Source organism: Gekko japonicus, unplaced genomic scaffold (genome assembly GCF_001447785.1).
Source record: "Gekko japonicus isolate JY-2015 unplaced genomic scaffold, Gekko_japonicus_V1.1 scaffold56, whole genome shotgun sequence".
In the NCBI taxonomy this organism is placed as follows: Eukaryota; Metazoa; Chordata; class Lepidosauria; order Squamata; family Gekkonidae; genus Gekko; species Gekko japonicus.
The window spans coordinates 2,131,767-2,148,959 of record NW_015169779.1 but is presented as its reverse complement, the minus strand read 5'-3'; the positions used below and the strand labels follow the sequence as shown (position 1 = coordinate 2,148,959).

At 47.3% G+C, this 17,193-nt stretch overlaps 1 protein-coding gene across 4 annotated transcripts in view; it reads right to left on the bottom strand.

Moving 5' to 3' along the window:
• ZCCHC4 (zinc finger, CCHC domain containing 4) overlaps nucleotides 1-17,193 on the bottom strand; it is a 35,550-nt gene that overhangs the window by 11,590 nt on the left and 6,767 nt on the right. For all 4 annotated transcript variants that reach the window (XR_001482667.1, XM_015416753.1, XM_015416754.1 and 1 more), the window contains exons 3-8: nucleotides 12,860-12,942; nucleotides 8,353-8,628; nucleotides 7,444-7,524; nucleotides 4,459-4,531; nucleotides 1,141-1,291; nucleotides 454-554 (exon numbers count right to left, since the gene is read on the bottom strand). Coding sequence is in view for 3 of the 4 variants with exons in the window: in XM_015416753.1 (XP_015272239.1) it covers nucleotides 454-554; nucleotides 1,141-1,291; nucleotides 4,459-4,531; nucleotides 7,444-7,524; nucleotides 8,353-8,628; nucleotides 12,860-12,942 (765 nt within the window). In the remaining variant the exon portion in view is untranslated. The remainder of the gene's footprint in view (nucleotides 1-453; nucleotides 555-1,140; nucleotides 1,292-4,458; nucleotides 4,532-7,443; nucleotides 7,525-8,352; nucleotides 8,629-12,859; nucleotides 12,943-17,193) is intronic.

The following is a 17,193-nucleotide window of genomic DNA, read 5'->3' as shown; positions in this document are numbered from 1 at the left end:
CCTACTTTCTGTACGCTGGTTTCTGACTCTGAGGTCCACAGCGACATTATGGAACACATTTGTCTTCTTTTACACAGGGTAAGAGAGGCCCAAATCCCATATTTAAATCAGCAGATTGGAGTCATACAGACTACTGTTGTGAAGACCCTTGGACCTCTTAGCCTGCTACTCCAGAAAGTCCGTGTGTGTATTTGAAGAAAAGAGACTCTCCCGCGGTACCTTCCTTTGCAGCACAAGAAACTGCCGTTAGGAAACCCAGAGAGGCGTGCCGAGACAGTTTGGACTCATGGGATGATATTTAGAAAAATAAAGAACTAGCACCATCGTCTCCACGGAAACAAAATGTAATGCCATGGCTTGCTTTACTCACAGAACAGACTCCCAAAAGACTGTGACAAAGCTTGTACTTTTTTCCCCCTAGTTCACTATACTTCTACTGCACTTTGGCCTTACCTGATAATCCAGCATCCTGAAACTTGGGAAAAATTCAAGGATGCGTGATTCAAAAAAGTATGGAAATATCCAAAATATGGGTAATTCTTTGCTGGCTGCATCTAGTAAGAAGAGAAGAAGAGATTGGATTTCTACCCCGCCCTTCACTCAGAGTCTCAGAGTGGCTTACAGTCTTCTTTCCCCTCCCCTCCCCACAACAGACACCCTGAGAGAGCTCTTGACAGAAACTGCTCTTTTCCAAGGACAGCTCTGACAGAACTATGGCTTGCCCAAGGCTACCCAGCAGGTGCAAGTGGAGGAGTGGGGAATCAAACCCGGTTCTCCCAGATTAGAGTCCATGCACTTAACCACTACACCAGACTAAGCAAGAGAGAGAGAGAGAGAGAATATGAATGAATGATTGGTTTGCTTTTTTAAAACTTTTGGGACAATTGGATAACAAAAATCTGCAACAGCCTAATAGTACAGCACCTCGCAAGCAGTTTGGCAACAGATCCTGGCCTCCGCCCCCCCTGCGTCTTTAATTAAAGCTTTAGATGATCAGTCTGTGGAGTTAAAGCTTGCAGCGCTGTTAACAGTCTGTCTGGAATATTTTAAAATCTCCGAAGTCAGAGTTTGCAGTAGTTGCTCAAAAGCAAATGATCCTCGGGAAAACCTGCTTTGCCCGTTGCTGCCTCAATAATTTACCTGTGCGGCCTGTTTGCTTCCACATGGCAACCAGCTGTCTGAAAGCAAAAGCCAGGGCTTCGACCAAGCCCCCAAATGGAGGATCAGCCACCATGATGACCCCTTCGCCTTCGTCTTGCTGCAAGAATTCCTGACATACATCGCGGGCAGCCTGCAAAAGATCAAGGGTCCCTTTCAAACTCGGGCTGCGTTCAGATGTCAGACGGAGCCAAGGTTCAGGGGAAACGTCCGTGGCCCAGCTTGTTGTTGGGCTTCCACACATGCCTCCCTCCCTGCCTCTTCCTCACACAGAGAACCGTGGTTCTAATCGAATCCTGGGAAACTGGCAGCCGAGTGGATTAAGTGGAGTTGGTAGCCATGAGACAGCGGAGGAGGGACATGACAGAGGTTTATAAAATTATACATGGGGTAGAGACAACTGAAAAAGAGAACCTTTTCTCTCTCTCTCTGCCCCAAAACTAGAACTCGAGGGCAGGTAGAGAAAGAGGTACTTTTCTCCCTTTCTCACAATACAAGAACTCGTGGGCACTCTATGAAATTGCTGAGCGGTCGGGTTAGAATGGATAAAAGGAAGTCCTTCTTCACCCAAAGAGTGATTAACACATGGAATTCACTGCCACAGGAAGTGGTGGCGGCTACAGGCATGGACGGCTTCAAAAGGGAATTAGATAAGCATATGGAGCAGAGGTCCATCAGTGGCTATTAGGGGCTCTGGGGCAAGTGATGCTCTGCCTTCTTGGTGCTTGGTCAACAGTGGGAGGGCTTCTAATGTCCTGGCCCCACTGGTGGACCTCCTGATGGCACTGGTATTTCTGGCCACTGTGTGACACAGAGTGTTGGACGGGATGGGCCTTTGGCCTGATCCAACATTGGCATCTCTTATGTTCTTATCCAATAAAGCTGAAGGGCAGCAGATTCAGGAAAGACAAAAGGAAACACTTCTTTACACAGAGAGGGATGACAATGTGGACTCCGCTGTCAGAGGATGTATGATGGCCACAGGCACAGGCAGCTTTAAAGGGGGATCAATACGTGAAGGATGGGTCCATCAGTGGCTACTGGCCAGAGTGACTGAAGGGAACTTCCACGTTCAGAGGCAGTCAACCTCTGCATACCAGTGCTACGAGGCAACCTCAGGGGAAGGCCTCGGCCTCTATGCCCTGTTGTTGGCCCTCCAGAGGAGCTGTGCGAGACAGGATGCTGGACTAGATGGCCCCCGGTCTGATCCGGCAGGGCACTTCTTGTGTTCTTAATGAGGATTCTAAACAAAGGCTTCAAACTCCAGGGGCAGTGGCAGTGTGTGTGTGGAGGGCGGGGCGGGGCAACTAACTCCAGTCAAAAGGCAGGGCTCCCCTCGTGGGACAGCTGGAATGAGTTTTGAATCATGACTCTCAGCAACAGAACCGAAAGGAAGAACAAGACAACAAGCTGCCTTCATACATGTTTTTACTTCACAGTGGTTAGAGTTGCGAGGTGCCAGCCAGCAGCCCCCGGGGGCAATGAGGAGGGGGAGACTTAGAAGATAGGGTTGCCAAGTGTTACCTTCCTCCACAGCGGGGGACTCCCGGGCCGATCATGGAGCGCGCGCGCCGCATCCACATCACCAGGAAGTGACGTGATGATGCCGGGCACGCTGGGGGCGGGGCCACGACCATCCGAGGGGAAACCATAGAGTTTTCCCTCAGATGATAAACCTATTAGAAGACCAGATCGCTGGGACTGTGACAGCCCTTCTGGTTTTGGACCCAGAAGTGACGTTAAATCACCACTCTAGGAATGTTCTTAATCTCTACGGTTTCTACCAGTCCCCATCGAGCATGAGCAGGGACCCCTGAGGGCAGGAGGCTGCTCGCCAGAGCAGGCAACCCGGCAGCCCAAACTGTGGCTCAGTGTGAGACCGGAAGGTCGCCTCACGGTCCAGGAGCCGAAGGGCCACTTCAGTCCCAGGTGAATGCTTGGAATACCTGGTGGAATTTCTCGGTTCATCCCTAACTCCCCCCCCCCCCCATTTCACATCACAATCAGAGTAACTCTAAGAATTGTCGGAAACAATATGGTTTTACCCGGGAATGACGTAGCAATACAGCCAGTGTTGCCCCTAGAAAAAAAAGATTTCTCTTGCCACTATTTGGAGTGGCGATGGCTTTTACCATGGAGTTTCTGGTGATCCCTAGAGCTAACCTATGCCACTCCCTGTGTATGAAAGGATCCAACCTAGTGGCTCGTCAGTGAAAGCCTGTTTGTATCTATAAGCGTTAAAGAGAATTCAAACCACACTCTGAAGCCATAACTAGCTTAAACTCATGTGCCTCAGCCAGGTTTCTCCTTTGAAACCTGGAGACCATCCAGACTAAAGTAGAGAATCCAGTCCAAAGCTGGCTAAACATGTAATGAACAGACTGGCATAAAAGACGCTAGATATATTCAACCGTCATGTCAATATATTATTGATCTCAAAGTGTAACTGTAAATAACATTATTGTGACAATAAATACAATTAATAAACATTCATGAAGTAATTGTGATTAAGATACATGAAGTTATTTTACAAAATTTTGTTTAAAAGTTTGTAAAAATTAAAAAAAACCTTTGAAAAACATATTAATGTTGATGTGTGCAAATTGTTTTATATTGAAGGGTTTGTTCAGACAAAGAGACGAAACGGAACTCAATCCAGAGGTTCTCGTCAGCAATCACTTTATAGCGATCAAAATAACTTCATGTATCTTAATAATCACAATTACTTCATGAATGTTTATTAATTGTATTTATTGCCACAATAATGTTATTTACAGTTACACTTTGAGATCAATAATATACTGACATGATGGTTGAATATATCTAGCGTCTTTTATGCCTACCTGGAGACCATAACACTACTCAGGGCTCTTTTTGTAGAAAAAGCCCAGCAGGAACTCATTAGCATAATAGGCCACACCCAAAAGCAGACACTCATTAGCATATTAGGCCACACCCCTGACAGCACAGCTCATTAGCACGTTAGGCTGCACCCATGTTACCAGAAGTGTGGTCATCCAGCCACACCCACCTTTTGCTTCTTATTCTGTTTACCTTGTTTGTAGCAGGAACTCCTTTGCATGTTAGGCCACACACCCCTAATGTAGCCAATCCTAATGAGTTCCTGCTGTTGGGTGTGGCCTATTATGCTAATGAGTTCCTGCTGGGCGTGGTCAACTTGGGAGCCAGCCGGAACTCCGTTCCTGTGCGTTCCTGCCCAAAAATAGCCCTGAATACGATCAAAGTGCCATTGCTCCACAAGACGTGACACACGTGTCGTAGAACCTGGCTGCCGCTTACCTCTCCACCAAAGAAATAATGGTTAAACATATTGTAGTGGCAGAATTCCTCCTCTGTATAAAACTGGGAGTACCTGTAAAGAAATTATTTCCATTACTAGAAAGCCTGCAGCCAAAGATCTGGCTGATCAGCTAAAGTCAATGTTGCTCACAGGTTCAAGACAAGAAATGAAGAAGAGGAGGAGATTGGATTTATGCCCCGCCCTTCACTCAGAGTTGCAGAGCCGCTTACAGTCTCCTTTCCCTTCTCCTCCCCATAACAGACACCCTGAGGGATAGGTGGGGCTGAGAGAGTGCTTTCGAGTACTGCTCCTGAGAGAGCAGCTCTGAGAGAACTTGTGACTGACCCAAGGTCACACCAGCGGCTGCATGTGGAGGAGTGGGGAATCAAACCCAGCTCTCCCAGATTAGAGTCCACCACTCCTAGCCACTACAGCACAATGGCTCCGGCTGCTGTGTTATTGTCTTTTATTCAACCCTTTACCCTCCGCTTCTCTCTGATTCCTATTTCATAGTCTACTGCCTACCAATGTTCCCTCTAAGCTGTGGAGTCTTGTGAGCAAAAATTCTACTTTGCAAGCTACTGGCATTAAAGTTGTGAGTGAGCGATTTGGCTAATGCATAAATTAGTCTACTCTGGAGCTGTCCTTCCTGAGCTAAGACAAAAATGTGTGAGCTGGAAGCTAAAAAACTGTGAGCTAGCTCACACTAACTCAGCTTAGAGGGAACACTGGTGCCTCCTATTCTTCCTTCAGCCACCTTGTTGTCTCTGACCCCCCTCCTCTGGAGCTAGCTTACCACCTGGGACCTCTCCCAACCCTCAGCCTGCCTCAACCAGGATAATCCCGTTCCTAGGACCTGTGAGGGGTTTTCATCCTAGAAGAAAATCCCCTTCTCTCCCACACATTTAAAAATTGGTGTTCACTCAGTCGATCGAACGTTCAAGACTTTCTGGGGCCGAGCTGGGACTCAACTGTCAGAAAAGTAATCTACATTACGGCTGCGATCATGCGCACAATTGGACCTGACATAGGTGTGAATGCTGGGTGGGTTTAAAGGGCGCAATCAGACATCAACATCTGGGGAGCGCCCCGCAGCTGTAGGCAACCCGTTCTGCTCCGCCGCAGAAGCGGAGTTAAAAGACACCGGGGAAAATCCGGTAGTTAACGGGTTGCAACAGGCCACGGAGGGACTTTTCCGTGTCTGATCGCTCCAGTGCGCTCTCATGGCGTTGGGATGGTCTGATCAGGCCATCCCGACTCTGTGCCATTGTCCCCCCCCCTCGCAGTATGTGCATCATTGCAAACTCCATAAGGAGCCCTCAGTGCGGAGGTGCGATTCACCAATCCCTCGGTTAAGCGCATGGGGGGGAAACGGCACACAAAAAAAGACTCACCCACAGTTGCGTCTGATCACGCACTGACAGACTGCGCCCGCAGCTTCAAAGGGAGGTGTGATTGTGCAACTGTGGGTCAAATTCCTACGGAGGAAATAGCCTCGCTCCCCCCCCCCGTTTTTTTCTGGCGCGTGTGACCGCAACCTACTTACATTTCTTTTTCTTTTTTTAAATTTATTTTTATTGGGTTTTATGCTTAATAGACATACATACATAGATCACCACAAAAAATTTTCACACTACACCACATTGACAATTTAGTTAAACATACTCTTACTTCAAGTTTTTCCTATTCATATATTAACCAAGTAACATTTCACATTGCCTCACTCACAACCCTCCTCATTCATTTTAACCAGTAAATCTATCCATTTATATGTTTATTTATTCCTTATTCTTGTCCATATATCAGAATCACCTTTAGTAAGTTCTTTCCACTTTTTAACACCTAACCTACTTACATTTCTGACTGGCTACAAAACACGTTAGAGTAGCGGCTCACAATATCCACAAGTTTCATCTGAAAAATCTCCCCCAGTTTAAAAATGTCTGCTCATTTGGCACAGAAGACTATTTTTTGAGAACATCTCGCCTTCCCTGTTTAGGAAGGAATCAACTCCTCATGTACCCAACACGGAGAACCCCCAAAGATATTGGTCATACAATGACTAAGCTTCAAAACAAAATGGATTCCGAACAGAGAAGAAAACTCTGAATCACTTATTCATAATGCAGCCCATACACTTCCCCCTCAGGGCAACCTCTACATCTTGGGGAAACTCACAACTTTCGGGGGGTCAATTGGGAACATCGGAGATTTTAGGCAACCCCATCTTCCCACTTCCAAAGCCTTCTAGTAGCCAAGGAGGAAGAGTTGATTTAAACTGCTCACCATTCATTAAAGAGTCAAATCCCAAAATTCTCCCCCCTGGCCCTAAAAAATATAGCCACAGAGCATTATCAGTCAGGTGACGACCATCAGGTGCCAGCCACGGTCTCCTTGAATGCCCAAGGGCTGTACTGTATGCATAAAAAAGGTAAAGGTTCCCTTGCTCGAAAGCCAGTCGAATCCGACTCTCATCTCCGTTTCAAAGCCAAAGAGCCAGCGCTGTCCGAAGACGTTTCCGTGGTCATGACTAAACACCAAGGCACACGGAACGCTGTTACCTTCCCACCGAAGTGGTACCTATTTATCTACTTGCAATTTCTTGCTATCGAACTGCTAGGTTGGCAGGAGCTGGAACTAGAGACAGGAGCTCACTCCGTCATGTGGCACCCAGGTCTCGAACTGCTGAACTACTGACCTTCCACAGCCTGCAGTTCAGCGTCTTAACCACTTGAGCCACCGCAGCCTAGTATGCATAGTCATCATAAATATACCTAACTGAAGTTGTCCTGCCTGGAGCGCCGTTTTTACATCTGAATTTTTTCACTCGTCATGAGCCTGTTCCCCACCTGACACCCTCCCAGGGCCACTTCCTGAATGAGCCCCTCCTTCAAGCTTTCACTTTGGCCATCAAGAAGGAGTGTTTGTTTTAGGAAGTGCTGCTCTAAAATGAAGAGAGCATTGAATGCTTAGAAATGTCCTACCTGAAATCAATATCCAACAAAAGGCTCCTAATGGGGCTCTTCTGTTCCTGCGGTGATCGTAATTTGATCAGTTCATGAAGCCTGGGGGGGGAGGGGGGGACATAAAGCCATTTCAGTGTACAACACAAGCACTTTAGACAACAACAATGAATACACTAGAGAGAGAGAGAGAGAGCCAGTTTGGTGTGGTGGTTAGGAGCACAGACTCTAATCTGGGAGAACCGGGTTTGATTCCCCACTCCTCCAAATGCAGCTGCTGGTGTGACCTTGGGTCAGTCACAGATTCTCTCAAAGCTGTTCTCTCAAGGGCAGTCCTCGAGAGAACTCTCTCAGTCCCGCCTACCTCACAGGGTGTCTGTTGTGGGGAGGGGGAGGGAAAAGAGATTGTAAGTCCTTCTGAGACTCCTTGAGGTAGTGAAGGGTGGGGTATAAATCCAATCTCTTCTTCTAAATGTTCTTTGTGTGTGGGGGGGGCACCTTCCTTTTCACAGCTGGGTGCCACACGAAAAGTTTCCTGCTCAGCGTCCTATCTTGGAGACGGTATATTCACATGCGACTGAAATAATATCCAAGAAAGTAATATTTTTAATTTTAAAAAAATAAGGCACTCCCTTAACTGTGTGAGCATCAACTAGGGCACCAACCAATGCTCCCTCTAAGGTGTGGAATCTTGTGAGCAAAAATCCTACTTTGTGGGCTACTGGCATTAAAGTTGTGAGTGAGCGATTTGCCTACTGCATAAATTAGTCTGCCCTGGAGCCCTCCTTCCTGAGCCAAGGCAAAAATGTGTGAGCTGGAGGCTAAAAAACTGTGAGCTGCCTCACACGAACTCAGCTTGGAGGGAACACTGGCACCAACCATTTCCCTGAAGAACAACCATCGGGAGGGAAAGCGCACTCCGTGACTGACCTTGGGGTGCCGACGCAAAGCACTCTCTTGAACCTGAGCGCCACAATGAGGTCCAGCAGGAACCGGCAGCTCCGGTCAGCAAACAGATACTGCGCGTTGGTCTTCTTGTTCTCTAGAGGTCTGAGGAGCTGGCTGGGTCTCCTCAGCTGGGCAACGGAGACACCACCAAGTACCTGATGCCCAGAGTGTCTTCTCCACTCAGATGGCAAGAGAAGCTGTTGGCATTCTTGACAGAACTTCCTTTCCGATAACGGCAAGACGACAAACTCCTTGTACCTTACATTATATGACAAACGAGACAGCTGTCTTAGAATACAACACACACTGAAAAAGACAATAATACTAGGAAAAGCTAAAGGAGGCAGGAAAAGAGGAAGCCCCAACACGAGATAGTAAAGGTAAAGGTTCCCTTGCTCGAAAGCCAGTCGAGTCCGACTCTAGGGTTGCGGTGCTCATCTCCGTTTCCAAGCCGAAGAGCCAGCACTGTCCGAAGACGTTTCCGTGGTCATGTGGCCGGCATGACTAAACACCAAGGCGCATGGAACGCTGTGACCTGCCCACCGAAGTGGTACCTATTTATCTACTTGCAATTTCTTGCTTTCGAACTGCTAGGTTGGCAGGAGCTGGAACTAGAGACGGGAGCTCACTCCATCATGCGGCACCCGGGTCTCGAACTGCTGAACTACTGACCTTCCACAGCCTGCAGTTCAGCATCTTAACCACTTGAGCCACCGCAGCTCCCAAAGTGTTTTACATACATTTAAAAACGAATACTGTATCTGGTGAATGGGCCTAGAAGAGGGCACAGGATCCGGCCCACACAGCATGTCTATCTGCCCCTGATGGCCCTCCTCAGATTTTGATGAAGATGAGGTGCATAAACACATGAAGCTGCCTTATCCTGAATCAGACCTTTGGTCTATTGAAGTCAGCATTGTCTACTCAGACTGGCCAGTGGCTCTCCAGGGAGACTCCTTTCACATCACCTACTATTTCATCCTTTACACTGGAAGCACTGGGGATTGAACCTGGGACATTCTGCATAATAAGTAGATGCTCTACCATTAAGATCGCCAACCTCCAGGTAGCACCTGGAGATCTCCCACTGTTAGAATTGATCTCCAGATGACCAGGATCAGTTCCCCTGGAGAAAATGGCTGCTTAGGAGGGTGGACTCTATGGCATTATGTCCTGCTGAGGTCCCTCCCCACCCCAAACCACACCCTGCCCAGGCCCAAACCCCAAATCTCCTGGTATTTCCCAGTCCGGAGCTAGCAGCCCTATCTACCATTGAGCCACAGCCCTTCCCAGGTAGGAAGTTTTCCCAAAGGTTCACCTCCAAAGGAAAGGAAATTTGCTTTCAAACATTACTAAGGGGTCAACGGTCCCCCACTTCAATATTCTGTTTCTCTTTGGCTTTTGTATATTAACGCCACAGTTATTCTCAGGTGCCTCTGATACATAATTGTTCCAGATTATGCCTCTGTCAATATACTGGGACTCACCTTCTGTAGTGAATAAATTTCTGGCAGCACAGTCAGAGGACAAGTTGGCCCCCGAAACACAGAAGAGCATAGATATATATATTTTGTGATAAATGTCAGAAATGTGGTGAATACTGACTTCTGGTAATTGTTGAGATTCCGAGAGAGCCAGAGAGTGTCTGAAAACTCCAACGTGAGTCAAAGCCTTCTGTAGATTTCCAAGTGGCATTCTTGTTGTTGTTGTTCAGTCTCACAGTCGAGTCCGACTCTTCGCGACCCCATGGACCAGATCACGCCAGGCCTTCCGGTCTTCTGCCGTCCACTGAAGTTTGCTCAGTTTCATGTTTGTTGCATCTATTACACTGTCTAACCATCTCATCCTTTGCCGTCCCGGTCTTTTTTGACCTTCAATCTTTCCCAGCATCCGGGTCTTCTCCAGTGAGGGCTCCCTTCTCATTTGGTGGCCAAAGTATTTGAGCTTCAGTTTCATTATCAAGTGGCATTCTTGCTAACAGGCAAAGGACAGTTTCCATGCCATGTTTGCGGATTTTAAAAACAGTCCTTATGAGACTAAGCATTCTAACAGTCAACCTGCCAAGATCAATTCTGATAAGTACGATTATGGGAACATTTACTCAGCTTTGTCCTCTAACTTTGGTAAACATCATTCATTATATCTGATGAAGGGAGTGTTAACTCTTGAAAGCTTATGCCCTGAAAATCTTATTGTTCTCTAAGCTGCTACTGGACTTGAATCTAGCACATCGTGGGGAGTTTCTGATGTGCCCGATAAGTGTCTTATCCCTGACTGTGGGGTACCAGATGGAATAGTGGTGTGTGTGTTCTGTTTATAAGAACCTTCTGTAAATTTTCAGAATTTGTTATTCAGGAGGTATATGGTCCTTCAAGCAGTGGTATTAAAGATTTTTAAGCCGTAGTATTATGGATATGACTGGTTTGGGGGGGCAGGTTTTGATGGAAGCTTTTTCATTACTTAAATTTGTTTAAGATTTCTTGTGCTCACGCTAGTGGTGGAAAGTGGTCTAGACATGTTATTTATTTATTTGGATTGGTATTCCGCTCTCCCGTCAAGCAAGTTCAGAGCGGATCACACATCATAAATAGATAAAAATATACACGAATAAATAAAACAATATTTAAAGTAATATTTTTTAAAAAATTTAATGGAGCAAAATCTAGCCAAAGTTCACCCTTTCGGAGTGTTGTTCAGTCCGATGGGTGAGAATTAAATTACATTTTTAACTCTGTAATTGAATAATGAGGATAAAGAGGCCGTGGGTTGGCTTTTGAGCGTGGGAGGTGGATGTAGTTGTTAGTCGTTATTTATGTTCATGGCATTTCTGCATCAGTCAAGTGGGCTTTGGGTCTCTGTCCTAATCTAGATGGATTTGAGGGAGGAGAAATCAGGGTCCAAAGGGCCAGGAACGAAAGACCGAATGCAGGCAAATGTGGTTTGCTGCTATGTGTACGTGTGTATTATGTGCCAACAAGTCGCTTCTGGCTTACGGTGACCCTATGAATGAATGACCTCTGAAATGTCCTGGTTAATAGCCTTGCTCAGGTCATGCAAACTGAAGGGCGTAGCTTCCTTTATTACGGCAGTCTATCAAGTGGTTAAGACGCTGAACTGCAGGCTGTGGAAGGTCAGTAGTTCAGCAGTTCGAGACCCAAGTTTCGGGGGCCAACTTGTCCTCTGACTGTGCTGCCAGAAATTTATTCACTACAGAAGGTGAGTCCCAGTATATTGACAGAGGCATAATCTGGAACAATTATGTATCAGAGGCACCTGAGAATAACTGTGGCGTTAATATACAAAAGCCAAAGAGAAACAGAATATTGAAGTGGGGGACCGTTGACCCCTTAGTAATGTTTGAAAGCAAATTTCCTTTCCTTTGGAGGTGAACCTTTGGGAAAACTTCCTACCTGGGAAGGGCTGTGGCTCAATGGTAGATAGGGCTGCTAGCTCCGGACTGGGAAATACCAGGAGATTTGGGGTTTGGGCCTGGGCAGGGTGTGGTTTGGGGTGGGGAGGGACCTCAGCAGGACATAATGCCATAGAGTCCACCCTCCTAAGCAGCCATTTTCTCCAGGGGAACTGATCCTGGTCATCTGGAGATCAATTCTAACAGTGGGAGATCTCCAGGTGCCACCTGGAGGTTGGCGATCTTAATGGTAGAGCATCTACTTACTATGCAGAATGTCCCAGGTTCAATCCCCAGTGCTTCCAGTGTAAAGGATGAAATAGTAGGTGATGTGAAAGGAGTCTCCCTGGAGAGCCACTGGCCAGTCTGAGTAGACAATGCTGACTTCAATAGACCAAAGGTCTGATTCAGGATAAGGCAGCTTCATGTGTTTATGCACCTCATCTTCATCAAAATCTGAGGAGGGCCATCAGGGGCAGATAGACATGCTGTGTGGGCCGGATCCTGTGCCCTCTTCTAGGCCCATTCACCAGATACAGTATTCGTTTTTAAATGTATGTAAAACACTTTGGGAGCTGCGGTGGCTCAAGTGGTTAAGATGCTGAACTGCAGGCTGTGGAAGGTCAGTAGTTCAGCAGTTCGAGACCCGGGTGCCGCATGATGGAGTGAGCTCCCGTCTCTAGTTCCAGCTCCTGCCAACCTAGCAGTTCGAAAGCAAGGAATTGCAAGTAGATAAATAGTTTGGTGGGAAGGGAACAGCGTTCCGTGTGCCTTGGTGTTTAGTCATGCCGGCCACATGACCACGGAAACCTCTTCGGACAGCGCTGGCTCTTCGGCTTTGAAACGGAGATGAGCCTAGAGTCAGATTCGACTGGCTTTCGAGCAAGGGAACCTTTACCTTTACCTAACTCTGCACAGGATTGCACGGTAAATCCATTAGTCTTTAAAGGTGCCCTGGGTTTCTTTGTTCCTTCTGAGATGGAAAGATACCCTTTCAGATGCTGAGGGTCCCCAGGGTTTCTAGCAAACTGTCCACTGGCCTTCACGCGCCAGAAGTTCATGAGAGGGGCTCAACCATACCTTTCCACATTTTGTGTGTGAGAGGAAGAGGGCTGCCGACTTTGGTTGTACCTCTCCTGTGCTTGACGCCTAGCCTCAGACACCTGAAAAGATGGACAGGAGAGAAACGTATACATCGAAAAGTGAACATATTTCCACCGATAGAGTTTCAAAGACATGGTCAAGTGACGTTTCAAAGTTTCCTTTCTGAAAAGCTCGGCTAAAAATAAATAAATCCCAAATATATAATTGTTCCAAAATCTGCTTCTTAGAAATTCTTATACACAATTGATAAAAGACTTAAGAGAGCTTTACTAATAGGGTTGCCACCAGTGTTCCCTCTAAGCTGAGTTTTTTAGCCTCCAGCTCACACGTTTTTGTCTCAGCTCAGGAAGGAGGGCTCTAGAGGAAACTAATTTATGTAGTAGCCAAATGGCTCGCTCACAACTTTAATGCCAGTAGCTCACAAAGTAGAATTTTTGCTCACAAGACTCCACAGCTTAGAGGGAACATTGGTTGCTACCCTCCTGGTGACACCTGGCGACCTCCCACTGTTACAGTTGCTTTCTAGAGGACACAGATCAGCTCCCCTGGAGAAAAGGGCTACTTCGGAGGGTGGACTCTGTGGCACTTGTAGCCTTGCTGAGGCCCCTCCCCTCCCCAGGCTCCGCCCTCCAGGTTTTTCCCAACCCAGACCTGGCAGACCTACATACTAAACGGGTCTACTCAGAATCTTAATGAGGCCTAACCTTACTTCCAGGAAAGCGTTCAGATGGGCCGTTTAGTCTGCTTTTGGCCCGTCTCAGAAATGGATTTTATCTGTGCGATCACACCGTCAACATCTGCCTCCCGTCCCCAGCCGTCGCTTTCCGGCTCAAAACCGCTTTAACCCGGAGTATTTTGATACCAGGTCCCCAAGTGGTCTTTTCCTGATTCTCCGGTTCCAGCTGCATTTTTCCCGTGTGATCGAGCCACTTCCGGTTTAAACCCCCTTCCCGCTCGAAAGCTGCTCGAGGCTTCCGCTTTTTGCCCACCATTTTTTAAAGCATTGGTGGCATGCGCATATGTGGAGCTCCACCCCCGCATTATTAAAAACAATGTTTTTGTGCCTAGTTTTAGCGTTTGGACGAGTTTGGGATCTCACGGAGGCCATTTTCAGGGTAAACGGTTAAAGGGAAGTGTTCCTTTAAAGTTTTTAAATGGAAGTGTTACAGCTGTCGGGTTGAAGTGGAAATCGCTGTTTTGCGCACACGCGAAAATTTTAGTTCTACCGATGGCTGCCTGTGCGCATGCCCAAACAGAGAGAAAAACAACACTGACGCACGCTCTCACATGTGGAAGGCGAGGAGCTATGTTGCTGCGCAGCGATCCGGAACAAGGAGGTGTGATCACAGTTCTCCAGGTTAAAAAAAAAACACATCAGGGCCGGAGCAGTTTAACCCACTCCCAGCACGCCGTCTGACCGCACCCATAGGATCGCACTGTCAGTAAGTGTAACTGCAGGCATTCAGCCGGTCACCCCTGCTTCTCTCTCTCTCGGCTCCCTGGCCTCTTTCCTGATTTCCTTCTGTTAAATGGACGTTATAAACCTCTGAAAGTACAGACCTGTCTATTTTGCTTGTATTATTTTATAAAGTCTCATGGGGATTGATGGCAGTACAAAATCAACAAACGTCACCTTCCTGGCTCCCTCGTTTCTTGTAACCCAACCTCTCCCTGCTCCCTGCCTTTTGTGCTTTCCCTTTTCTTTCCCTTTCACCGTCCACCCAGCGGTTCGAAAGCTTCGGCGAGTAGATAAAATGGGTACCACTCCTTAGAGAGGGTGGGCACACTAAAACCCCTTGGGGAGGTGTTAGCCGGCGAATGTAACGTCCAGCTCTGAAGCCTGGAAAAAAGACCTCTTCGGCATCAAAGAGCCTGTAATGGGCCAATCCGGCCAGGTGGTGGCAGTGCGGCGCTACGACTCAAAGCCAGCCCAGGAAGAACTAACGTGATCAAGCCAAGCCGGAATGAATGCCGCCCGGAACACGACTGAAGCCTACAGCTGAACAAAATCCCTGTCGGCTGCAAACGTGTGCGATTTAAAGAATTATATGTTGTCCTCCCTTACCCCTATCATTGTTAGTCCCTTATGAAAACCTGTGTAACTGTAAATCGCTCAGAGCCAGCAGCTCTGCAGGATTGAGTGATCAATAAATCGAAAGGTATTATTATTATTATTATTCTGTTTTTGTTTCAAATGAGATGGTGGACCTACCTGGGCTGTTATTTTTCTACCACTTTTACACTTTTATAATATCTTCTTTATGCAGGGACTTGACAGATGATTAAAAAAAATTATTACGTGGCGCAGTGCTTAGAACGTGAGGAACTGGGAGACGCAGGTGCCAGCCTCTAGTCTGCCATAGAAATTTGATGGGTGATCCTGGGCTAGTCACATATTCTCAGGCTAACCTACCTCACAGGGTTGTTGTGAGGCTAAAACAAAGGAGAGGAGAACAATGCAAACAACTCTGTGTCCCCATCTGGGGAGGACAGCAAGGTATAAATGAAGAGAATCAATCAAAAATCTCACTGGCCAACGATATGGGGGAACCCATTCGTTTCCACTAATTTGAAGGGGGGGATCAATTTATTTTGCCCCTCCTTTCCTCCTTACTTCTTCCCCACCCCAACCCCCATTTTATTCTCACAACACTACTATGTGGCAGGGGAAACTGAGAGTGGCTAACCCAGGGTCAAAGTTAGAGTCCAGTGGCACCTTTAAGACCAACATAGTTTCATTCAAGGTGTGATACTTTTGTGTGCACACACACGTTGTTATTCACCAAGGGAGGGGTATAAATCCAAACTCTTCTTCTTCTTCTCCTCCCGTCAGAGGAAAAGCGGAGAAGGTCTTGGGTCTGAGCCCACAAAGTCACATAGGTGTGAAAAGAATTATAAGAAACCTGTGAGCTGACCAGAGAATCTTTACTGTCTCCTGTAGAGTAAGTCTAGGGCCTCGAGGATACATGAATGAATCTGAAGGATTTTTGACAAGTCCAATTGCCAGAGACTTTTTCAAGGATGGAACCTGCCATCTCACACATGGGATGAAAAACACATGTGGATAGCCTTGAGCCACCATGTTAACTGAAGGATGGGATGGGAAGAAGAGGTGACTCCCCAAGGGCTGTTGTCTAACTGGACTGAAGAATTCATAGCCTCTCTGGGGAGCCTCCACCCCCCCACACTAATTCCCAGCACGGACTAAGGCAGTGTAAAAAGAGTGACCCAGATTAAAGGAACATACATCACAAGCACGGCCTGTGAGACGTGGTGTGTCAAGCTCCCTTCAAAGGGGATAGTGAAAGGGCCATATTGGCCTGCTGTGTCAGAACTTGAAGGGAAAGTGCAGCAGAGAAATTCCGCTTGAGCAAGTTCGCTGTTTTCATCTGGGAAGAGCACCCAAATGTTGCCTGTCAAAATCAATCACTGCGATCCCTTCTGGACTCCCCGCCTGGTCCAGGATACCTCCTGTCCTTTCCCTCTCCCAAACCCAACCGCCCCTCTCAGTTAGAAGGCAGTTTGGCTTAGGAGGGATTTTCCAGAACAGTCTTCATTTCATCAATCTTATTTTTAGACCACTTTTCTCTATAGCTCAAAGAAGAGGCCATGTAAAACCATCATAATGCAAAGTTTAAAAAAAGAACTTTTAAAAAGGAGGAGAGTTGGTATTTCACTTTCAAATTACAGATGTCAACTTTTCAAGCCTTCCGCAAATCCTGATCTGCCAGAACTCAACAGGGCGAGAAACATTTCACATCCCTCTGCTAGGAAAAAATTCCTTCCCTCAGTGCAGAAGAAGGTAGCCCTGACCAGCCACTGCTTGTCTGATCCTCAAACCACTTCCATTCTAGAGGGACTCAAGATGTCCATTCGCTATCTGAACAACCTGAGGTCCAGTGGCTGAGCCCCGTCCTCCTCCTCCCCACCCCACCCCCCACCCCTGCATCGGCCATGCTGCCCAGAGATTGGTCCCTGTCCGCCAGATGCTGATGTCACAAGGCCCGCATCACAAAGGGAGGCAGAGGTGTATAAATAGGCTGGAGCCTTGGCAGTTGGAGTCACACAGCAGAGGCTGCGAAGGGAGAGGCCTGCCGATGGGCTCCTGGTAAGCCACCCAGAGGGCCAATGGTGAATCTTAACGTGGGAGTTGATGGGGAGAAGTACGGTTGGCGGGAGATGGCGAGGCAGGAGGTGGGGAGGAGGAAGATGGAGACAGTTTTATTGGAGACGGTATTTGACCGGTTTAGTTTTGAAAGACTGGCAGTCCAAATTGGGAGTTTTTCTTCATTGCGGCTTTGAACGGGTTT